This window comes from Hyaena hyaena, unplaced genomic scaffold (assembly GCF_003009895.1).
Source record: "Hyaena hyaena isolate Hyena2069 unplaced genomic scaffold, ASM300989v1 scaffold_321, whole genome shotgun sequence".
Lineage (NCBI taxonomy): Eukaryota > Metazoa > Chordata > Mammalia > Carnivora > Hyaenidae > Hyaena > Hyaena hyaena.
This window is the reverse complement of record NW_024080953.1, coordinates 818,385-844,648: the sequence shown is the minus strand read 5'-3', so window position 1 is coordinate 844,648 and position 26,264 is coordinate 818,385. Positions and strand designations below refer to the sequence as shown.

Sequence of the window (26,264 nt, the reverse complement as noted above, 5' to 3'; positions counted from 1 at the left end):
ATAAGCTGAGGAAAGAAAGACATTGCAAAATGCTGTTTCTGCAAGTAGATTATAAATTTAGAACTTATTTTATGTGTAATGGAGACTCAAAATGTCCATTCTCCCTATTACTGGAGATTTAAGAAGACGGCATCTGAAGAAGAGAGGTAGCCCTCAAATACTTAAGGGGTATTTATACTTATAGAAATAACAATCATATCAGGTATCCCAGTGGGCTATTTGACATGCAAGTATGTAGTTCACAAGGGAATCAAACTAAATAAACACTGAATCATCACTATAACTAGTTAGGTAATTAGTCCTTTTGAATCAAGGAACATAACACTAAATATTATTCTATGTCATCCTGCTATAATTTTGCTTTACAAGATTTTTATTTTCTTTTAAAAGTGATTTTTATTTTGGAGTGCCTGCTGGCTCAATCAGTGGTGTGTGTGACCTTTGATCTTAGGGTTGTAAGTTTGAGCCCCATGTTGGGTGTAAAGATTAATTAAAATCTTTTTAAAAAGGTGATTTTTATTTTGCTCTATGGCCAAATTATTTTTCTGTGACTACTAATTTTAATATTTATAATATATCAATGAGAAAGGAGCTTTATATTCACAGAAATTTGATATATGTATAGATATATAAAATAGATGCAATAAAAGAAGCACTTATTTCTTTCAAGCATGATACAAAATTAAGTTGCAATGTATTGAGATGTTAAATAAATTAGGAATAGAGGCTAGTGTATCCAGAAAGAAAACAAATGTTTCAGATAGGTAGACAGGTTTAAGTATAAGTACTGAGATGGTAAGAAAGATGGAACGGATGTGATAACAAGGAAAGATACTTTGAGTAAACAAAGAAAATGGCCAATCAGAGTTCTCAAAGAGGTCTAGAAGTGTATGATGTAAGGTTGTGTTCATTTGAGGCTGATTTTATTAATTGGTGGTGGTCAGATGAGTTGAAATTGAAGGAAGAATGATGTATTCAAGGTGTATGTTAGATTGAAGCAAGGATATTAAAGGCATAAGGCTGTTAATAAGGTTCTGAGTAAGTAGAGAGAAAATGTATAAGCCAGATGATAAAATCACCTAAGAAGATAAAATTGAGTCCTAGGGATGGAAAGGAAAAAGAAAGATTGAAGTACTCTGAAGGGAACAATCTGGCCACATTAAAGGCTATTCTATCATTTAGTCCCGTGTCCTTACTGAATAATAAAGACGATAGAATTGGATACCCTTTGGGGTATACCCATGGTTAGTTCATGTTATTATTGTGCTAGTATTCATATTACTTTTGTCAGTACATATTTGTGTATATATCTCTATACTCTTCAGTCGTGAGAATTGGAGCTGTTCATATATTATGTGGTGTGTTTTTTTGAAGGTATGTTTTAATATACCTACATGACAGTATGAGAGAAGGTAATAGTATGAGACTAAAGAGATAATATTAGAGAAAGTAAATGCATTTAATTTGAACTTGATTTTGTCATATTTGGAAAGGACACTTTTCTGTGAAGTTTAAGAACCACAAACTTATAAACTGTTTATAGTTAAGCTCAATGTATAAAGCATATTTACAGGCATTATCTCAACTATCAACATGCATTGATAAGATTAACAGACTATAGAATCAAAGTTGCTGTATGTGTTAAACAGTTGCAATAGAAGTCAGTAGTTTTTTTGAATGCCTATAAGGCTCTTAAGCTTGAAACAACAGAATATCTGAATTCAAGTGGTTATATAATATAGTAGGAAGAAACACAATTAGGTGGTAAAGAATAATATACTTTTACATTAGATTTAGTGATCCCTTGGTATCTATAACATAACTTTAATTAAATAACTGTATTAAAAATATTATCCAAATGTGGATATTTGTTCTGTTCTAATGCCTTAGCATTATATAATTCAATTGCATATAGTTACAATAATCACTAAGGTGCTCAGAGGGAAAAGGGTGAGAATGATAGCTTTTGAATTAAAAAAAATTTTTAAATGTGCTTTTATTACAATGAAAGTTGTAACAGAGTTCAGTATTCTAGATAAACATTCTATTTCATTATGTACAAAATATTTGGTAACATTCATTGCTCTTTAAAAATATAAGAAAATTGGTTTTGAGGGAAAACTCCTTATATGCCTAAATCACATTAATTAACTTAAAAACAACCCTAAATAATCATAGCACTGAAGTAGCTAAGTGAAGGGGACAAATTAAAGGCAGAGTTCCTGTTCCTGAAGGAGCTTAGAACTTACTTGGGGAAGCCAAAGAGTAAAAACCTTTCTTCAGTAATTTTTAAGAAGCATTAAACTGTGGTGTTGGCTTAGTATTTTAGCAAATATTTTATGTAGGGATAAGACATTGACCTGGGAGTTAAGAGATAAGGAGATGAATATTTTATTTTTGAAAAATGCTAATAATTCAGACATTTGTTTATCACTTTGTATGGTTTTCCACTATTAGGTTTTTGTAGATACTTTGAAAAGAGATACTTTTAGTTGCTGGAATCAGAACAATGATAAAAACTTTCTGTATAAACAAATTATTGCTTCTTGAATACTAAATTCTAATGGGATTTTGTTGTCATAGCTACAACATAAACTAATTACATCAGCTCTGTATATCTAGTGGAATTCTAACAGTTGTGCTCTAACTTCTGTGGTATTGAATAAACCTTGATATATATGAATATAATCCTGCTATTAATCAGATTAAATTCAGTCTAGTGAAAAATATTTTGTCTCCCTAACCATTTTATATATTAGGAGAGATACTAACCAAGGCTATTGAATAAAACATTTGTTTTTAGGTTTTTAACATACATGACAAACTTCAAATTAACAACCAAAAATATAAAAAGTGATTTCCCCCTAATTTTACTGATAATTGGTCATTACTAATAGAAGTTACTGATTATTGTTTATTTATCTTCTGTCTAGACAACTTACCACTTTGTTTCTTTCTAAAATATTTCTGTAACCTTTTCCCCTTAAATTTCCTGTATTTATATGCATTATTTCAGTTCCTTGTGTTACTGAATTAGCTTAAGTCTATGAAACAAAGTTGAATAATAATGGACAAAATTGACATACGTGTCTTCTTGATTTTAATGGGAATGACTATAACTTTTTGCTATTTAGTATCATGTTTATTATTTTCATTATTGTTAATATTTATCATCTTTAAGCAATTTTCCTCTAATCCTGTTTCACATAAAATGTTTACTTGGATTGATTGCCAAATTTTCTCAAATGCCTTTCTAGAACTTATTGATGTAATCACGAGGTTTTATCTTTTAATTTATTGAATTAATGAATGTCAATACATATTTTCATACTGAGCTGTCTTTGTGTTAATTTAAATGAGATTAGGCAGTCTACTCTGTCTAAATCCAACAGAGACATACTCTAAAATTTTATTTTCTCTTCCATGCATATGAGAGAAAAGAAAACATACCAATGATCCTCTTCGGGCTCTATAAAGAAAACTCACATGTACTTATATTTTTCTGAAAATGCTATGTCAACTTAAATATCATATCAGGGCAATACATTATCAAGTAAAACAACCAATCAGAATTATATACTCCTTAGAAATTCAAGATTACATTTGCAAGAGATAGGACAATCTGTAAAATACAGATTCCTTTTAGAAATAACATTTGCAAAGACATTTATATGCTGAAGAATATTATTTGCTTTTCTGTATCTGTGTGTTGTCAAAGTTTATTTTGTGATCAGTTAGAAATGCCTCTAGTTTCAAAACTGAGCCCTGGAAAGCTTAAAATCTAAGTTAAGGAAAGGCAAAGGATGAAATATATTAGTAACAAATGGAATATGAGGTATAAATATATCTATCATATATATATGAGATATATATAAAGTAAATAGTTATGAATGTAGGTACAGAATACTAAATAAAATACTAGTAGTTTAAATCCAGTAAAATATCCTGACAGGGATAAGCCATGACAAAAATAAAGTTTATTCTAGAAATATATATATCTCAGCATCTATACTGAGTGTGTGTGTATATATATACACATATATGATATATACAGGTACAGATATATCTCAGCATCTATACTGAGTATATATGTATATGTACATATATATGAGTCACATATCTCTATCATATATATGATGTATATATCTCAGCATCTGTACTTACATTTCTAGAATTTCTAGAATAAAGTATTTACTTTAAATTGCATAAAACAGGGGCGCCTTGGTGGCTTAGTCGGTTGGGCGTCCGACTTTCGCTTAGGTCATGATCTCGCGGTTGGTGAGTTCGGGCCCGGCGTCGGGCTCTGTGCTGACTGCCGGCTCGGAGCCTGGAGCCTATTTCAGTCTGTGGCTCCCTCTCTCTCTGACCCTCCCCTGCTCGCGCTGTCTCTCTCTCTCTCCTAGAAATAAATAAAAAATATTTAAAAAATAAAAAAATAAAAAAATAAATTGCATAAAACAATCTGAAATTATATATATTGTGCTATATGATGAGTTTCCTGTGAAATCACTATCACAGTTAAAATAGAGAATATTTTCATCGCTCATGGTTCTTCATAGCATCTCTTCCTTCTTTCTGTATCCTGACAACACTGATTTCATTTTTTATGACTTGGAATTGTTTGAATTTTATATGTATAGTCCCTCCTTTTCTTTTCTGTCTTTCCCTCTCTGTCACTCACTCTCCCTGCCTTCCTCCCTCACTCTCCTTCCTCAGGTATGTATACCTGATGTATTCAACATATTTAAAGATGATTTGGGCAATTGGGGAAAGGATTTGAGGATGAATTAGTGACCAGCACATAAAAATTTAAAAAATGGAACTTAAAAAAGAAGGTAACCTCAGAGAACAAAAACATTTGTGAGGCAAAATAAGAGATTAATATCAATAGGGCATTAACACTGATGGTTTTGATTTTTCGCTAGGTTGGGGGTATGGCAAGGATCCTGCATGTGTCATGAGGGGGTGGGTGAAAAAGAATTTTTTTTCTGGAAAAGTCAGTAAGTAGCAATATAAAAATATTATTTTGAGACACATGAGGAAAATACAAAATAAATAGCAGAAATATTGACAAGTGATTTCCTCTGGGAAGTAGGAATTACGAGGGGTAAGGGGACAAATTATTTCTAATTTTTAGAAATCCTTTAGATTTGTCAAGTTTGTTAAACTGTGTGCATGACTGAGTGTGATAAAAATAAAATTAAAATAAGAAAAGAAAAAAGGATATAAAATTTCAGAAAACATTCCATTTCTATTATGTCAACTTCCAAATATCTTATAAAATTGAGGTTATTAGTGCCTTATTCTTGTTTAATTTTAATATCAACTGCATTTAAGGGAGGAGGTGGCAAGATGGTGGAGAAGTAGGGAACTCCGTACATTGCACTCGCTCCCATTCTCACACGGAGAAGGTCTGAAGCCTTAGGAACCCTTACAGAGTCCAGGAGTTCGGGAGGAAAAGGAGACAGAGTCCACTGAGAAAACCTTCTAGCGTGAGTGCAAACAGGGGAAGATAAAATCGGGCCGGGACCAGAGACACAGAGGGATGGGGGCGATTCCCCTCTGCAGGAAGTTTAGAGGGGAAAGAGAGAGGCCGAAACTGCTCAAGACACTGTCCCTGTCACTGGGGAACAGAAAAACCTCTGCTCGGGACACACAGGGATCCAGGTCTCTGGTTCCCCAGCTGACCCTAGGCGGGACGTACTTGTCCCAGGCGACCCCCGGGGAAATTGCTCCCTGAGCGCCAGCTCAACCTGGAGGGTACATGTGGCGGCCGCACCTTTGTGCTTCTGGATCTGCTGGATCCCTAGAGGGGAGACAAAGGGCTTAAAACTGGGAGATTTGCCCGTGAGTTTGTGTTTCGGGTGACGAGACACGGAGGGACCCAGTTTCCTGCTCTCCAGCTGACCCTAGGCGGGACACACTTGTCCCAGGCGACCCCCGGATGAAACTGCTCCTCACTCGCCAACCGACCTGGAGGAAATGGGAGCAGTGGCTTCTGGCTCAATCCCCAGGAGGAAGGCAAGAGGCTTGCGACTGCTCTGAGGGGATCGCCTGCGAGTTTGTGTTTCTGGCAATTTCATTGGGGCACGCGGACTGAGATCTGGAAATGAAGCCTGGCCTGGGATACAGAGCATGGCTCACTTTGGCTGCGCCCCCAGCACAGGGAGTTTACACACCCAAAAAAGTGAGTTGCAGCACTTGGTTCAAGAAGGGACTGGAGTGCCTCCACTCTTCTCCCCACAACCTCCAAGGCAGGACTTCCTCGGAACACATTGAATCAAACCACACCCACCCCTGCTAGAGAGCTGCCCTCCTTCTCCTTTTCTTGTCTTGTCTTGTCTTGTCTTGTCTTTTATCTTTTTTTTTTTTTTTTTTTTTTTTTTTTTTTTTTTTTTTTGTTTTTTTTTTTTTTTTTTTTTGAGAAAGAAGACACACAGTGTGAGAGAGAGAGAGAGAGAGAGAGAGAGAGATTTTTTTTTTTTTTTTTTTTTTTGGTTTGAGAAGGGACTGAGACGCCACCACTTTTCCCCCCACAACCGCCAAGGCAGGACTCCCGCGGGATGCACTGGACCAAACCACGCCCATCCCTGCTAGAGAGCTGCCCTTTTTTTTTTTCTTTCTTTTTTTTACTGGAGCTGGGGCAAGACCAATTCTGGTCACTGGCTTGCTTAAATAGTCACATTTAATCCATTCTCTAGATGTAAATTCTACACCTACCTACCTTTCCGTCTCTTTCTCTCTGGAGTATCAGACTATATAGTTTCTCTGGATAACACCATCATCATTTCTTTTGCCTTTTCAACCATATTCCATTCTTGCTCTTTGAAAACAGCTTCTTATTCCTTCTGCCTGCTCATTTCATTTCCAATTTCGCCTCATCCCAGCCCTGTCATTTCTCTCTTTCTTAATGTTCTTCAACCAGCACTGCATACACCCAGCTATTTATTTGTAGCTGGGAAATCTGGTTATATGCTTTAAACTGTTCTTTGTCTAGTGGTTTTCTTCTTTTTTCCTTTTCTTCTTTCTTTTTTTATGTATTTTTATTTTTTATTACTCGCCTTTCCTCCTCCCTCTTTTCTCTTTACTTTTTCATTTTCCCTTTCAGTTTGTGTGTTTTTTGGATTTGTCTGTGCGTTTGTGTGCCTTTGTTCCCTGTGTGTTTGCCTGTCTGTTTTCTTCTCCAGGGCTACCTCAAGAAACAAGCCAAAGTACACATGGTGGAGAGTCCCAAATACCACTACAAGTAAGAAAATAAAATAACCAAGGTCTCAACAGAGAGAGCAAGAGATACCATTCAAAGAACACTTTCTGAATGGAGAGGCCCTGGACAGTCAAAGAGTCTTATTTGGTGCAGCAGCGCTCACAGGTGCAGAGAGCATAACAAGCTTTTAAAACTAACAAGACATAGAAAGCTAACCAAAATGACGAAACTAAAGAGCTCTCCTCCAAAGAAATTCCAGGAAAAATTGACAGCTAAAGAACTGCTCAAAACAGATATAAGCAACATAACTGAACAAGAATTTAGAACAAAATCATAAAATTACTAGCTGGGCTTGAAAAAAGAATAGAGGACATCAAAGAAACTATGGCTACAAACACCATGAAGCTTAAAAATAGTTATGCTGAATTTAAAAATGTGATAAATGAGATACTTAATAAACTGGAGGCATCCAATGCACGGATTGAAGAGGCAGAAAGGAGAATAAGTGATTTAGAAGACATAATTATAGAAAAAGAAGAAACTGAGAAAAAAAGATAAATTGATCCAGGAACATGAAAGAAGAATTCGAGAGCTCAGCGATAGAATCAAACGGAACAATATTCATATCATAGGAATCCCAGAAGAGGAAGAGAGAGGGAAAGGTGCTGAAGGAGTCCTGGAACAAATTATAGCAGAGAACTTCCCCAACCTGGGGAGGGAAGTAGACGTTGAAATTCAAGAGGCACAGAGAACTCCCCTCAGACGTAATTTGAATTGACCTTCTGCATGACATATCATAGTGAAACTGGCAAAATATAAGGACAAAGAGAGAATTCTGAAAGCAGCTAGGGAGAAAAAGGCCCTAACATATAAAGGGAAACCTATCAGAGTGGTGACAGACCTATCTACTGAAACTTGGCAGGTCAGAAAGGAATGGCAGGAGATCTTCAATGTTATGCGCAGAAAAAATATGCAGCCAAGAATCCTCTATCCAGCAATCCTGTCGTTCAGAATAGAAAGATAGATAAAAGGTTTTCCAAATAAACAAAAATTGAAAGAATTTGTAACCACTAAACCAGCTCTACAAGAAATCCTGAGGGGGACACCCTGAGGGAAATGTTGCAAGGAATGCAAGATGCTAGACACACACCACAAGCATGAATCCCACAAATGACACAATGACTCTAAACCCATATATTTCAGTAACAACACTGAATGTAAATGGACTAAATGCCCCAATCAAAAGACATAGAGTAGCAGAATGGATAAAAAACAAAATCCATCTATTTTTTGTCTACAAGAAACTCATTTTAGACAGGAGGACACACTCAGATTGAAAGTAAGGGGATGGATAAATATCTATCATGCAACAGGAAGTCAAAAAAAAGCTGGAGTGGCTATACTTTTATCAGACAAGCTAGACTTTTAAGTAAAGACAGTAACAAGGGATGAAGAAGGGCATTATATAATAATTACAAGGTCTATCCATCAGGAAGAGCTAACAATTATAAATGTCTATGCACCAAATATGGGAACACCTAAATACATAAACAATTAGTCACAAACAGAAACAGTCTTATCAATAAGAACGTGCTAATAGCAGGGGACTTTTGTACTCCACTTACAGCAATGGACAGATGAATAGAAAGAAAATCAACAAAAACAGAATGGATTTAAATGACACATTGGACCAGATGGATTTGACAGATATATTTAGAACTCTACATCCTGAGGCTATGGAATTCACATTCTTCTCAAGTGTGCATGGCACATTCTCCAAGATAGATCACATACTGGGACATAAAGCAGCCCTCATTAATATAAAAGAATTGAGATCATACCATGCACACTTTCAGATCACAATGCTATAAAACTCGAAATCAATCACAGGAAGAAGTCTGGAAAACCCCCAAAAACATGCAGGCTAAAGAATACTCTACTAAAGAACGAATGGGCCAATCAAGCAATTAGAGAAGAAATTTAAAAAATATATGGAAACAAATGAAAATGAGATACAACAATCCAAACACTATGGGATGCGGCGAAAGCAGTTCTAAGAGGAAAGTACATTGCACTCCAGGCCTATTTCAAGAAATTAGAAAAATCGCAAGTGCAAAATCTAACAGCGCACCTAAAGCAACTAGAGGGAGAGCAACAAGAGCACCCCAAACCCAGTAGAAGAAGAGAAATAATAAAAATCAGGGCAGAAATAAATAATATAGAAACCAAAGAAACAGTTGAACACATCAATAAAACCCAGAATTGGTTTTTTGAAAAAATAAACAAAATAGACAAACCTCTATCCAAGCTTCTCAAAAAGAAAAGAGAGAGCACTCAAATAGAGAAAATCATGAATGAAAACGGACTGATTATAACCAATCCCTCAGAAATACGAGCAATTATTAGGGATTACTATGAAAAATTACATGCCAACAAACTGGACAACTTAGAAGAAATAGAAAAATTCTTAAACACACACTCACTGCCAAAATTCATACCGGAAGAGATAGACAACCTGAACAGATCCATAACAAGTGAGGAAATTGAATCAGTTATAAAAAATTTCCCAACGAATAAGAGCCCTGGGCCAGATGGCTTCCCTAGGGAATTCTACCAGACATTTAAAACAGAATTAATATCCATTCTTCTCAAACTATTCCAAAAAATAGAAATCGAAGGAAAACTTCCAGACTCATTTTATGAAGCCAGCATCACTTTGATTCCCAAGCCAGACAGAGACCCAGCAAAAAAGGAGAACTATAGGCCAATATCCTTGATGAATACGGATGCAAAAATCCTCAACAAGATACTTGCAAATCAAATTCAACAGCACATTAAAAGAATTATCCACCAAGATCAAGTGGGATTCATTCCTGGGATACGGGGCTGGTTCAGTATTTGCAAATCAATCAATGTGATACATCACATCAACAAAAGAAAAGATAAAAAACATATGATCCTGTCGATACATTCAGAAAAAGCATTTGACAAAGTACAGGATCCATTTTTAATAAAGACCCTCAAGAAAGTTGGGATAGAAGGAACTTACTTAAACATCATAAAAGCCCTCTATGAGAAGACCTCAGCTAACATCATCCTCAAGTAGCCAAAGTCGTATTGAAGAAGAAAACCAAAATGGTAGGCATCACCATCCCAGACTTTAGTCTCTACTACAAAGCTGTCATCATCAAGACAGTATGCTAATGCCACAAAAACAGACACATAGACCAATGGAATAGAATTGAGAACTCAGAATTGGACCCAAAACTATACAGCCAACTAATCTTTGACAAAGCAGGAAAGAGTATCCAATGGAAAAAAGACAGTCTCTTTAACAGATGGTGCTGGGAGAACTGGACAGCAACATGCAGAAGAATGACAGAAACTAGATCATTTTCTCACACCATACACAAAAATAAACTCAAATGGATAAAGGACCTGAACGTGAGACAGGAAACCATCAAAATCCTAGAGGAGAAAGCAGGAAGCAACCTCCTTGACCTCCACCGCAGCAATTTCTTACCTGACACGTCCCCAAAAGCAAAAGAATCAAGAGCAAAAATAAACTATTGGGACTCATCAAGATTAAAAGCTTCTGCACGGCAAAGGAAACAATCCATAAAACTAATAGGCAACCAACGGAATGGGAAAAGATATTTGCAAATGACATATCAGATAAAGGGTTAATATCCAGAATCTATAAGGGACTCACCAGACTCCACACCCGAAAAACAAACAACCCAGTGAAGAAATGGGCAGAAGACATGAACAGTCACTTCTCCAAAGAGGACATCCAGATGGCTAATAGAACTTGAGGATGTTACGCTGAGCGAAATAAGTCAGGCAGAGAAGGACAAATATCATATGTTTGCATGTATAGGAGGATTAGGAAGAACTTAACGGAGGACCGTGGGGGAGATGAAGGGGGAAATAGTGGGGGAGAGGGAGAGAGGCAAACCATGAGAGACTCTTGAATGCTGAGAACAAACTGAGGACTGATGGGAGTGGGGGGAGGGGGGTGAAGGGCATGGAGGAGGGCACTTGTGGGGATGAGCACTGAGTGTTATATGGAAACTAACTTAACAATAAACTATTCGTAAAGAAAAAAAGATATTGAATAGTGTGGAAAAATTTATATAATGTAAAAATGTCATATAGTTTTATTGCAACTATGAAAAACAAAGCATATAAAGGTTTTAGAAAGAAAATACAAACTGTTAAAAATAGCTACCTTGAAGTTGTTTTGGGGGGACATACTTTGAAAACTATATAATTTAGATAATTACATAAACTGCAATTATATAATTTCTCTATATAAAAAAATATCAACTGCATTTAAATCTTTGAACATGATAGTTTTCTCATTCTTTTAAGAAATTTAAAAGTTTTACTGAGAACTGGTGCCAATACCTCAGTTGCTAATGGCATCCCCAGGAACAGGTACTTTACCATCTAGAACAATTCTACCTTTTTATCACATTATATTGAGGTTTCATAGAAACTTCTTTAAATTTGTTACCATTATGCCACTTGATGTTGTCATATGCCTGTCATGGTCCTCTTACTCAGTCTTTTCCTTTATACAACATGGCAGAAAATTATTAAGGAGTACATTCAGTGGTCCAAGATGACATCAAATTTACTTTATAAGCTTAAACCAAATATTGAAATTGAGGATATTTTACCACTGGTGGGAGTTGCTCCACAGTTACAATATAGTAACTTGGCTTTTGCTTACCAAAATATATTGTGTCCATGTGAAAGTCATTTTTGCAGCAGCGTAACCAGATTTCTTATCTCAAATTATTTAGACTTAACAAATTCTGAGACTGCAGTTAATTTCCAATTTCTGGATTCAAAACCAGGAATAATTTACTTATTCCCCAGAACGTAACATTTATAGACCAAACCAGTCATGTGAACTTAATCAAAATAAGCATGTATTATATAATCATAAATCTTTACAGCAAATTTTTTATCTAGAATTTTTATATAACATCAATTTATTGAACAATTGTAGTATTCTATTTTTTGTAATCTGTTATTTTTTTCTATGCAAGTTTCTTCCACTATCTGAAGGTAGAGCGTTCCTTTGAAATCTTTCATAAGCCAAAATGACATAAAGCAAAGAAACAACTACTATTAATTTACGTGGAAAAGTTTTTGAGCATTCCCAGTCCCAAAATATAACTTCTCCTAGATGTTTCTAATATCTTAGGGCACATCTTGCTAACAGATTCACAAAATAAATTGAGGTAAAGCAAAGATGCTCACAGACATAGTTTAAACTATGGCAGCTTGATGCTAAGATGCTGAGTGTAGTTCCCAGGGAAGGTGGGTACGTGGTGGTGCCACTCTTTCTGCTTGAGGCATGTATTGCCTCTATAATGGCTGGCTGCAAAACAATCACTCAACTCTATTTTCACTTGTTGCCTTTTTTTTTTTTCGTAAAAGCAAAATTCTCTTCACATTTCTTTTGCTTGGTGAAAACAAGTACTAATGTACTAATGTAGGTCTTTTGTAAAAGTAATGTGGCATACATGAACTTTCAAAAGTATAGGATACTTGTATCTGGGAGTTTCTAAAATCTTTCATGTTTTTATTTTATTTTTGAGAGAGAGAGACAGAGAATGAGTGGAGAAGGGACAGAGAGAGAGAGAGACAGAATCAGAAGCAGGCTCCAGGCTCTGAACTGCCAGCACAGAGCCCAACGTGGGGTTCAAACTCACGAACCACAGGTCATGACCTGAGCCAAAGTTGGATGCTCAGTCGACTGAGCCGCTCAGGCGACCCTGGGAATTTCTGATAGTCACATTTGTATTATTAGATGAAACCTAGTACATGATTTTAGGAGTTTTGTGCTCAGATTATGGAAATGATAGTTTTGGCTTATCAGTAGTCTATGGCAATGATACATACAGGCATGAATCACCAATATGGTAGTGAGCTGGAGTCCTTTTAGTATAGAATCAAAATCCATTTAATTTCTTTCATTTTTCAGACTAATGATCAATACTAGGGAACATTCCTCATAAAATTAACTTGGTGGTTTAATAAATATTTACTTGTTTGAGGAATGGTTGAGGTGGGTGTTAGGATGCCAGTTAGGATCTTATAATAGTCCATAATAATTGTGGCTTACACGATATAAAATTTATTTGTCTTTCATGAAATCTTTCCAAGTTTAAGTAACCCAGGACTGATTCAATGGCTTTATGGTATCTAGAGCCTAACAAGCCCCTTTGCTTTTGTGAAAGACCTTTCTATCTTGTTACTCTGCTATCTTTAACCTATGACTTCCATCTCATGTTCCAAGATGGCATTTCCAAACCTGCCATTGAGTACATTTTCCAATTAGTAGGAAGGTGAGAAATAAAAGTAGCATTTGCCTTACTTTTAAGGCTTCATACCATTTCTGCTCTTATTCCTTTGCTCAGATTCAAATCTAGTCTGCTGTGGAGACTTCGAATATAGTGTGAATTGGATTGCTACGTGCCGAACTCAAATTTTATTTTGAAAATAAACAAAAACTTTTTCTATTTTATAGAAAAAGGGGGAACAAAGATATTAAGAAACAACAGTGTATGTCACAGGTGGCTTTGAGGCTGTTTTGAAATATTATAGCAGTATTAAGCCTAGTCAATCATGCCACATATGAATTTTGCTTTGTCTCATACTGCTCTCAGTTCTGCAATGGTCCTTCTGTGTTCTCATTTATGTACTAAGGATATTGAAATAAATTTATCTATCTATCTATCTATCTATCTATCTATCTTAAATAGTTTATTGTCAAGTTGGTTTCCATATAACACTCAGTGCTCATCCCAACAAGTGTCCTCCTCCATGCCCATCACCCCCCTTCCACTCTCTCCCACCCCCATCAGCCCTCAGTTTGTTCTCAGCATTCAAGAGTTTCTCATGGTTTGCTTCCTTCCCTCTCCACAACTATTTTGCCCCTTCTCCTCCCCTATGGTTCTCCTTTAAGTTCCTCCTAATCCACCTATACATGAAAACATATGGTATCTATCCTTCTCTGCCTGACTTATTTCACTCAGCATAATACCTTCAAGTTCCATCCACGTTGCTACAAATGGCCAGATTTCATTTTTTCTCATTGCCATGTAGTATTCCATCGTATAGATAAACCACATCTTCTTGATCCATTCGTCTGTTGATGGACACTTAGGCTCTTTCCATGTTTTGGCTACTGTTGAGAGTGCTGCTATGAACATTGGAGTACATGTGCTCCTATGCATCAGCACTCCTGTTATCTCTTGCATAAATTCCTAGCAGTGCTATTGCTGGGTCATAGGGGAGTTCTATTGTTAATTTTTTGCGGAGCCTCCACACTGTTTTCCAGAGGGGCTGCACCAGTTTACATTCTCACCAACAGTGTAGGAGGATGCCCGTTTCTCCACATCCTCGCCAGCATCTAGAGTCCTCTGATTTGCTCATTTTAGCCACTCTGACTGGCGTGAGGTGGTATCCCAGTGTGGTTTTGATTTGTATTGCACTAATGAGGAGGGATGCTGAGCATCATTTCATGTGTCTGTTGGCCATCTGGATGTCCTCTTTGGAGAAGTGACTGTTCATGTCTTCTGCCCATTTCTTCACTGGGTTGTTTGTTTTTCGGGTGTGGAGTCTGGTGAGTCCCTTATAGATTCTGGATATTAACCCTTTATCTGATATGTCATTTGCAAATATCTTTTCCCATTCCGTTGGTTGCCTATTAGTTTTATGGATTGTTTCCTTTGCCGTGCAGAAGCTTTTAATCTTGATGAGTCCCAATAGTTTATTTTTGCTCTTGATTCTTTTGCTTTTGGGGACGTGTCAGGTAAGAAATTGCTGCGGTGGAGGTCAAGGAGGTTGCTTCCTGCTTTCTCCTCTAGGATTTTGATGGTTTCCTGTCTCACGTTCAGGTCCTTTATCCATTTGAGTTTATTTTTGTGTATGGTGTGAGAAAATGATCTAGTTTCTGTCATTCTTCTGCATGTTGCTGTCCAGTTCTCCCAGCACCATCTGTTAAAGAGACTGTCTTTTTTCCATTGGATACTCTTTCCTGCTTTGTCAAAGATTAGTTGGCTGTATAGTTTTGGGTCCAATTCTGAGTTCTCAATTCTATTCCATTGGTCTATGTGTCTGTTTTTGTGGCATTAGCATACTGTCTTGATGATGACAGCTTTGTAGTAGAGACTAAAGTCTGGGATGGTGATGCCTACCATTTTGGTTTTCTTCTTCAATATGACTTTGGCTATTTGGGGTCTTTTGTGGCTCCATACAAATTTTAGGATAGTTTGTTCTAGTTTTGAGAAGAATGCAGGTGCAATTTTGATTAGGATTGCATTGAATGTGTAGATTGCTGTAGGTAGTAATGACATTTTAACTATATTTATTCTTCCAATCCATGAGCATGGGATGTTTTTTTCCTTTTTTTTTTCTTTTGTGTCTTCTTCAATTTCCTTCATAAGTGTTCTCTAGTTTTCATCATACAGATCTCCTATATCTTTGTTTAGATTTATTCCTAGGTATTTTATGGTTTTTTGTGCAATTGTGAATGGGGTCAGTTTCTTGATTTCTCTTTCTGTTGCTTCATTGTTGGTGTATAAAAATGCAACTGATTTCTGTACGTTGATTTTGTACCCGGCAAGTTGGCTGAATTCTTGGATCAGTTTTCGTAGGCTTCTGGTGGATTCTGCTGGGTTTTCTATGTAGAGTATCATGTTGTCTGCGAAAAGTGAAAGTTTGACTTCTTCTTTGCCAATTCTGATGCCTTTTGTTTCCTTTTGTTGTCTGATGGCTGATGCTAGGACTTCCAGCACTATGTTAAGCAACAGTGGTGAGAATGGACATCCCTGTCGTGTTTCTGATCTCAGGGGGAAAGCTCTCAGTTTTTCCCCGTTGAAGATGATGTTAGTTGAGGGCTTCTCATAGATGGCTTTTATGATGTTTAAGTAAGTTCCTTCTATCCCAACTTTCTCTAGAGTCTTTTTTAAGAATGGATTCTATATTTTGTCAAATGTTTCTTCTGCATCTATCGACAGGATCATATGTTTTTTATCTTTTCTTTTGTTGCTGTGATGTATCACATTGATTGATTTGCGAATATTGAACCAGCCCCGTATCCCAGGAATGAATCCCACTTGATCTTGGTGGATAATTCTTTTAATGTGCTATTGAATTTGATTTGCAAGTATCTTGTTGAGGATTTTTGCATCCGTATTCATCAAGGATATTGACCTATAGTTCTCCTTTTTTCTGGGTCTCTGTCTGGCTTGGGAAAATGAGTCTGGAAGTTTTCCTTCGATTTCTATTTTTTGGAATAGTTTGAGAAGAATGGATATTAATTCTGTTTTAAATGTCTGGTAGAATTCCCTAGGGAAGCCATCTGGCCCAGGGCTCTTATTGGTTGGGAGATTTTTGATAACTGATTCAATTTCTTCACTAGTTATGGGTCTGTTCAGATTCTGTTCTGTGTCTTCCCGTGTGAATTTTGGTAGTGAGTGTGTGTTTAGGAATTTGTCCATTTCTTCTAAGTTGTCCAGTTTGTTGGCATGTAATTTTTCATAGTATTCCCTGATAATTGCTTGTATTTCTGAGGGATTGGTTATAATAAGTCCGTTTTCATTCATGATTTTTGTCTATTTGGGTGCTCTTTTTTTTTTTTTTTTTTTTTTTTTTTTTTTTTTGGGTTTTTTTTTTTTTTTTTTGAGAAGCCTTGCTAGAGGTTTGTCTATTTTGTTTATTTTTTCAAAAAACCAACTCTTGGTTTCATCGACCTGTTCAACTGTTTTTTTGGATTCTATATTGTTTATTTTTGTCCTGATTTTTATTATTTCTCTTTTTCTATTGTGTTTGGGGTGCTATTGTTGCTCTCCTTCTAGTTCCTTTAGGTGAACTGTTAGATTTTCGTATTTGCGCTTTTTCTAATTTTTTGAAATAGGCCTGGAGTGCAATGTATTTTCCTCTTAGGACTGCCTTTCCTGCATCCCATAGAGTTTGGATTGCTGTATTTTCATTTTCACTTATTTTCATATACTTTTTAGGAAATTGAAATTTAAACTAAGCTAAAGGTAAGATGTTCTGGTTAGATTCTGCCAATGGGAGGCACTTATGCTGGATTAAAAGATACAAAGAAAGTAAAAGTCATTTTGCTTTTGGTAGTAACTCTTGCACAGTCAGCAGTGAATACAGATTTCTTTCATCTAAAAGGTGGTAGCAACTTATGGTACCATGACCAACCTTTCCACATATTTGTAACCATTTCTCTCTATTATATCTTTCTTTGCTTCAAATATCTTTTGTTTCAAGAACTGTTGATACATTTGGCCACTTTACCTCATCCCTTGTAATAATTTCAAGAAACAGTGCTATGAAATGATCGTGTCCCCCTAAAATTCATATTTTGAAACTCTAATCCCCAGTGTGATGATGGTATTTGGAGAGGGGACTTATGGGTTTTAGTTAGAGTTAGACAAGACCTTAAGGGTGAGCCCCTCATGATGATATTAGTGACTTTTTTTAAGAATAGGAAGAGTGATAGAGAGACCCCTCCCACCCATCATGTGAAGATACAGTGAGAAGGTGGCTATCTGCAAGCCAGGAAGGAACAGAATTGGCTGATAACTTGATCTTGACTTCTAGCGTCCAGAACTGTGAGAAATAAATATTTTGTTTAAGCCACCCAGTGTATATTATTTTGTTATATCTGCCTGAACAGACTAATATAGGGAGTAAAACAAAAGAAAAGAAGAGAAGCAAAATAACAGTAAGAAAAATTCATTTGTTGTAATGATCACTGGGTGTTATATGTAAGTTATGAATCACTAAATTCTACTACTGAAACAGATATTACACTATATTTAACTAACTTGAATTTAAATAAAGTCTTGCAATAAAAAAATAAAGAAAAATTAGGTATTTTAAAACCTCATTTTCTTGTTTATCAGCTTTGCTGAAATCTTATTTCACCATCTGAGCATATAGTATTTTAACAATCCTTCCTGGCCCTAAAATTGAGAATTTTTTTTTCCCTTGACATGTTTTTTCCAGACTCTGTTCTACATTTTTCTCCTGCCTCATTTATTTTTACTGCATTTATGTCATTCTAATTGATAGCCTTGATTCTTTTGACATCAACCACATACTCTCCAGATACTTTTGTACCTTCCATTAAACGGAACCAGATAATATATGACTGGCTTCTTTCATTTAGTATCATTTTCAAGGTACATCCCTGTGTAGCATGTATCTTTACTTCATTCATTTTTATGAATATGTAATATTCTATTGTATGAATAATGCTGCTCTGAACATGCAGTAGAGGCTAAAGTGTGGGATTGTGATGCTCGATTACTGTAGATTTGTGTAAGTTTTGAAAATAGAAAATGTGAGTCTTTCAACTTTCTTCTTCTTCAAGATCATTTTGGTATTCTGGATAATTGAATATCCATAGGAATCTTAGGAATAACTTGCTGAATTTTGCAAAAGATGCCAGCTAGGATTTTGATAGGGACTGCATTGACTCTGAAGATGAATTTGGGGAATATTGTCACTTTACCAATATTAAGTCTTAATCCATGATATGGTATGGCTTTCCTTTTCTTTGTCTTTAATTTTTTTCAATAATGTTTTATAGTTATAGCATGTATGTTTTGCACTTCTCTTCATTTTATTTTGAGTATTTTATTCATTTGGATGCTATTATAAATTAAATTGTTTTCTTAATTTTATTTTGGATAATGCATTGTTAGTATATAGAAATATTATTTTTGTACAACTAATTTTGCAAACTTACTGAACTCCTTTATTCTAATAATTTTTCATGCACAGCTTTAACAAAATTTGCTCTGAACCCAGGGCCAAGGCTAGGAGGGTTGGAGTGGGCGAATCCACAGGAGAACTCATGGGCATGGCACACTGCTAGCAGATTAGTTAGCAAGGGTCTATACAGCCTTTCCTCCTGAAGATGGCTCTGTGTTTATGCTAGGGGCGGGGAGGAAATGGTGACTGCCAGCTCCTTCATTTTAAGGGAAGTCATCTAACACATTTTGAAATCAGTATAAACAGATTTGGCTTCTGTTTGCCCCCTGTGTTGTGTTAATTGCCATTTTTATGTTGCCTCTTTGCCTCTTTTTTTTAAGGGCAGCAACCCAGCTATCATTTGCCCTCCTGGCTGAGTTAGCTGACGTTTAAAGCTCCAGGCTCCAGGGGAATTCAGCCCCTCTGATTTTCAAAAGCCAAACAGTATGAGGATTAGGGTCTCCCCACACCACCCCACCTCTGGGCTCCCTGGTGCTAGGGCCCACTTCTCTGCCCTGAGTGCCCTCCTGCAGGCAGCCTCATTCTGCCTTTCTGTCCTTGCTAAGCTTTCAGATGCAGCTCCTTCTCTATGTTTAGCTGTAGAGTTTGTTCTGACTTTCTTCAGATCATAAGGGTTTATTTACTTGCATGTGGGTGATACCTAGCTGTAAGCATGGGATGGTATGAGCTCAAGTTCTTCCTTGACTCTACTGTCTTCCCAAGCGCCTTCTAGAATCGCCTTTTCCTGACCTATGTGGGTCCTCTATTTCTTTGAAAAGTTCTATTTCATGTTGAAATTAATTCCTGTATATTATTGGATATCCTGATGTTAGTTTTTTTTTTAATTTTTTAATATTTATTCAGTTTTGAGAGACAGAGCATGAGTTGGGGAGGGGCGAGAGAGAGGGAGACAGAATCTGAAGTAGGCTCCAGGCTCTGAGCTGTCAGCACAGAGCCCAACGCAGGGCTTGAACCCATGAACTGCAAGATCATGACCTGAGTCGAAGTCAGAGGCTTAACCCACTGAGCCACCCAGGTGCCCCTCCTGATGTTAGTTTTATCACCTTTATGACATTATCAACTCTTTATATTTCTTCTTTTTTTTTCCATTGTGTGACTATGAAAGCTTTCAAACATACAGAGGAGTTGAAACAGTTATACTATGAACATTCATGTATATATGTGTATACATACATTCCATACATTCTTACCACTTAGATTTGGCAGTTATGATTTTGCTATATTTGCTTTATCATATCTATTTATCTAACCATATTATTTCTTTGGATGCCTTTTGAATTAAATTGCAGGTGTCAGTACACTTTACCTCTTAAAACTTCAGTGTGTTTATCATTAACTAGAGTTCAATATTGTTAATAATACTTTTTTCTTTTTTGACATTCAGTTTACATACAGAGAAATCATAAATTTTATTGTACCATTTGATGAGTTTTGACCAATGTATACACTTGTGTAATCCAAACTTCTGTCAAAATACAGAATATTACCTTTACTCAATAAGGTTCCCTCATACCCCTCCTCCAGTGAGTTCACCTCAAGTGGTCACTGCTCTGATTTTTTTTTTTTTACCATAAATTAGTTTTGCTTGTTCAAATTTTAGTTAAATATAATCATACTATATGCGCTGTTTTGTGTATTGCTTCTTTTATTTAGCATAACATTTTTGAGAATCATCCACTTTCTTCCATCTGTCGCTAGTTTTTATCTTTTACTGTTGAATAGTAGTTTATTGTATACCACATTTTAGTTTTTTGGTTCTCTTGTTGGACACCAGGACTTTTTCCAGGTTGTTACATATTAGGGGCATACTTGCACAAATTATTATGTGGCCATATGCTCTTTATTTTCTTGGATACATAAACAGTAGTGAAATATAGGTCATAGGACAGATAGTGTTTCTGTCATTTTACATTCCTACCAACATATGGTAGTAGGTTTTTTTAAATTAAAAATACTTATTTTAGTCACTATGGTAGTTGAATAATGGTATCTTGTGATTTAAATGTTTGTTTTCCTGATGATTATTTTTACTATCTGCTCTCTTTCAGACAGTTCGGCATGGTTTTCCTTATCAACCCACAGCATTAGCCTTTGATCCAGTTCAGAAAATCTTGGCTATTGGGACGAGAACAGGTGCTATACGAATGTATCCTTAACTTTTGGTTCATTATTTGTTGTATTATTACCAATTATTTTTCCTTAAATATTCAGGTAAGTGAATATTTACCTTTAGGACCAAATAAAGTTTATTTCTTTTGAAATGAGTAATGATTGTGAAAACCCACGATGTCTAGTTTATTGGCATGTTTCTAATGTCTGTGAGAGAACTATCAAGACCCTTTCTTTAATTCTTGATATTGGTAATTTGTGTTTTCTCTCTCTTTTTTATTTTCTTCTCTCTTTTTTTTGATCAGTTGTATTGATTTTCACAAGAACCAATTTTTGGTTTCAGAGCTTTCTTATATTGTTCTAAATTTAGTTTCGTTGATGCCTACTTTAATCTTTTTATTTTTTTCTGCTTAACTTTGAGTTTAATTCAATCTCTTTTTCTAGTTTTTAAAGGTGGAAACTGAAGTTATTGATTTGAGAACTTTCTTTTCTAATACATGTCTGTAGTGCTATAAATTTCCTCTCAAAGTATGCTTTAGTGTCATTCCATTTTTTTAATTGAATTTCTTATTTTGATACTTTGGTTGTTGCTCTCATGAAATACAGATTTAATTGTAATTGCAGGAAATAATACAGAAAAACCTCATGTACTCTTCATTCAATTTCCACCAATAGTAATGTCCTACAAAATTAAGATATAACATCACAACCAGGACACTGACATTAATACTCTCAAAGTACAGAGTGTTTCAGTTACCACCAAGATTCCTCACATTTTCCTTATATAACCACATCCTCTCCTTCCAATTCTCCCACCCCCATTCCTGATTTCTAACTATCACTAATTTGTTTTTCATTTTATTAATTTTGCCACACTGAAATGTTATATAAATGAAATTATACAGTATGAAACCTTTTGGAATTTGCTTTTTTCTTCCCTGAAGATTCATCAAAGTTGTTGTATATATCAGTAGTTTTTTTTTAATTGTTCCATGGTATGGAAGTACCACAGTGTGTTTGGCTATTCACTTATTGAAGGACATCTGGGTTTCCAGTTTGTGGCTATTATTATTAAAGCAGCTATCAACATTTATGTACATGTTTTTCTGTGAATATAAGTTTTCATTTCTCTGGTATAAATGCCCAGAAGTGTAGTCAAAGGGACCCTGTGGTAGTTCAGTGTTTAGTTTTATAAAAAGATCCCAAGCTACTTCCCAGAGGGGTTGTAACATTTTACATTCTGTATCTTCACATCATTACTAGTGCATCTTGTTCTTTTCTTTTTTTTTCTTATTTTAGCCATTCTGATAATTTTGTAGTGATATCTTATTGTTGTATTCCTATATATTCTAGATACTACTCTTTTGTCAAATATATTATTTCTTCTAGTCTATAACTTGACATTTTACCCTCTTAACAGGACTTTCAGAGTCCATTTTATCAGTTTTTCTTTATAGATTGTGCTTTTGGTATCATTCCTTAGAACTCTTTGCCTAACTCTGGATCTTAATTTTTAATCTTTTTCCTAAAAATTTTAGTTATACATTTTATATTTAAGTACAGTTCTATTTTGGGTTATTTTTTTATTTGTTTTTTTATTTGTATTTCTTTGGTTCTTATTTTGGGGTAATATTAGCTTCATAAAATGAATTGAGAAGTGTTTCCTCTTCTGTTTTCTGGGAGAGATTGAAGAAAATTGGGATTAATTCTTTAAATGTTTGGTAGATCTCTAGTGAAAAATACCTAGGCTTGGAGATTCTTTTATGAGAGATTTTATATTACAAATACAATGTATTTCATAGTTATGGAAATCTTTCAGTTTTCTATTTTATCTTAGTTGGTTATGTGTAGTCAGTCTTACTAGTAGTTTTTAAATTGTACTGATTTCTTTTTTGGGGAACTAGCTTTTTGTTTGATTTTCTCCATTATCTTGTTTTCATTTTTTTCTGGCTTATTTTTATTATTTAATAAATCATCCCTATTATTTCTTTCCTTCACTTTTCTTTGAGCTTACTTTACTCCATTTTTCTAGTTTCTTGAAGTCAGAACTTAGATGATTGATCTGATATTCTATTTTCTAAGGTTTGCATTTAGTGTTATTAATTCTCAGTACTGCTTTAACTGCACCCTGGAAATTTTGATATATGTGTTTTCATTTTAATTGAGTTATATGTAGTTTTAAAAATTGCCTCTGAGGGTTGCCTGGGTGGCTCACTTGGTTAAAGCATCCAACTTTTGATATCAGCTCAAGTCATGATCTCATGGTTTTGTGTATCTGAGCCCTGCGTTGGGCTCTGTGCACTGACCACGTGTAGCCTGCTTGGCATTCTACCTCTTTCTCTGCCCCTCCCTAGCTCATGCTCTCTTTGTCTCTCTCAAAATAAATAAACCTTAAAAATTGCCTTTGACACATCTTGGGACCATGAATTACTTAGAAGTGTTTTAATTCATTGGAGAGTGGAAATTTTCTTGCCTTTATATTATTGATTTGATTCCACTGTGGTAAACTCTCTCTCTCTCTCTCTCTCTCTCACACACACACACACACACACACTATGATTTCAGTTCCTTTAAGTCTAAGGTTTGTTCTATGGTCTTGGATATGGTCTTTCTTAGCGATGCTCTGTGGACTCAGGAAAAACATGTGCATTCTTATTGAGTTGAATGTTCTATGTTTGTCAACTAGATGCTGTTGGTTTAAAAAAAAAACTATTGTTGGTTGATTGTGTTGTTGAATTCTATATCCTTGCTTATTTTCTGTCAGATAATTCTATCAAATCCCAAGAGTATATTAAGATCTCCAACTATAATTTTGGATAAATTTATCTCCTTTTCCAGCTGTATTAGTTTTTGCTTTCTGTATTTTGAGACTCTTTGGTTTGGTATGCATACATTTAGAATTCTCATGTCTTCCTCCTGGATTGATTCCTTTACCATTATGTAATATCTTTTTGGTTTCCAATAATTTTCTTTGCTCTGAAATCTACTTTGTCTCATATTAATATAGTCTCTCTAGCTTTTTAAAAATATCTAAATATTTGCATGATATATCTATTTTCATCCTTTTAACTTAAATATGTCATAGAACTTGAAGTAGTTTATTATAGATAGCATATTGTTAGATCATTTTATTTCTTCCTTTAATTGAGCTGTAATTGACATTAGTTTTAGGTGTGCAAAATATTGATTCAATATTTGTATATCTTGCCAAATGACCTCTACAATAAGTCTAGTTGATATGAATCACTACACACAGCTGCAAAAATTTTTTTTCTTGCGATAACTTTAAAAAATTCTCTTAGCAAATTTCAAATACACAACTCAGGTTTATTTACTATAGTCACCATAATGTACACTATCTTCTCTAGGTCTTACTTATTTTATAACTGGAAATTTGATCTTTCAAATCCGCCTTTATTGATTCTGCCCAACTCATACTTTTATCTCCAACAACTGCTAGTCTTTTCTCTGTGTCTGTGAGTTTGGTGTTTTTGCTTTCTGTGTTATTTTGTTTTGTTTTTGTATTTAAGGGATATTATATAGCATTTATCTTTCTCTAACATATGTTACTCAGTGTATTGCCTTTCATATCAATTCATATTATTTAAAATGGTAAGATTTCTTTTTTTATGGCTGAATGATATTCCAGAGTGTGTGTGTTTGTGTATATATTTTTTAATCTATTCATCCGTAATAGGCACTTAAGTTGTTTCCACATCTTCTTTATTATAATAAATATTCCTGCAGTGAACATGGAATGCATATATCTTTCAAGTTAGTGTTTTTGTTTCCTTTGGATAAATACCCAGAAGTGGAGTTGCTTGTCCGTATGGAAATTTTATTTTAATTCTTTGAGGAGCTCTGTACTGTTTTCCATAGTGGCTGTACTAATATACAGTCCCACCAATAGTGTACAAGGGTCCCCTTTTCTCCACATCCTCACTAACGCTTGTTATTTCTTTTCTTTTTGATAATAGTCGTTCTAACAGGTGTAAGGTGATATCTCAATGTGGTTCTGATTTGTGTTTATCTGATAATTAGGGATGTACCAGTTAGCCATCTGTAGGTTTTCTTTTGAAAATGTCTATTCAGATCCTCTGTCCATTTTTTAATCTAATTGTTTTTGTTTGTTTATTTTACCATTGAGTTGTATGAGTTCTTCATATATTTTGGATATTTATATGTGATTTGTAAATATTTGCTCCCATTTGGTATATAGCCTTTTTATTTTGTTGATGGTTTCCTTTGTTGAACAGAAGCATCTCATTCTATCTTGTAGTCCCTACACTCCACTGATGCTACCTTGACAGGGGTATTAGAACACCTCTTTTGTGCTAGGAAGAGGATGTAAGACCAGGTGCTCATTCAAACTCACTAATACTATCCCACCAGATTGGAGTGCTCCCACCTGCCTCTATTAGTCTGAAGATGGCAGATCAGAATCCTGTTTAGTGCATTAATACCATCTGGCAGCGAAATAGAATGCTACTTGCTTCTGCCAGGCCCAGGGGATGGATGAATAACTTCCTGCTTGTGTCCCTTACCACTCTCTGCTGAACAAACTGGAGTGTGGTCTCTGAAGGGTAGGGGTAGAAGAAGGTGGAAGATCAGTTCCCTAGTCAACCCTGTTGAACTATGTGGAGTCCAGGAGAGGAGAGTTTTTTCCTTATTGTTTGCTACTATAGGGTGTGTGATGCCAAAATTTGTTCCGGGATACCCTGTCTTCTCCATCTTTTGACTGGGAAAATGGCCTTTTCTTGGAGTTTTTGGTTTTGTTTCTATTTTCTTTGGTTCTGTTTCTTTCCATCAGTTGATGGTTCTTGGTTGAAGACTTCTATGGTGCATTGCCCAGGATATATGAAACAGAATAAGAAAACCCAAGGATATCACTGCTGTGTCACTCTTCAAGTCCTTAGTTGCTTTGCCATTCCTCCTCTTTTCTATCTTTCAGAATTTTTCTCTGCTTGTTTGAAATGTTATATTCAGGGATTTTTGTTTTTAAGTTGTAAGAGGTAGAAACTGGGAGGAATGGAGCTACTTCATATTGGCAGATTTGGCATTCTCCACTCTCAAATTTTAATATGTTGTGTTTTCATTTCATTCTGTTTCATTATTTTTTTAAAGCAATTCT

The 26,264-nt window shown here is 35.4% G+C and overlaps 1 protein-coding gene across 1 annotated transcript in view; it reads left to right on the top strand.

Moving 5' to 3' along the window:
* The window catches only part of STXBP5L (syntaxin binding protein 5 like), a 360,126-nt gene that overhangs the window by 42,223 nt on the left and 291,639 nt on the right, over positions 1–26,264 (top strand). Inside the window, exon 3 of the mRNA XM_039248873.1 lies at positions 21,073–21,170. Within this exon, the coding sequence (XP_039104804.1) occupies positions 21,073–21,170 (98 nt within the window). The remainder of the gene's footprint in view (positions 1–21,072; positions 21,171–26,264) is intronic.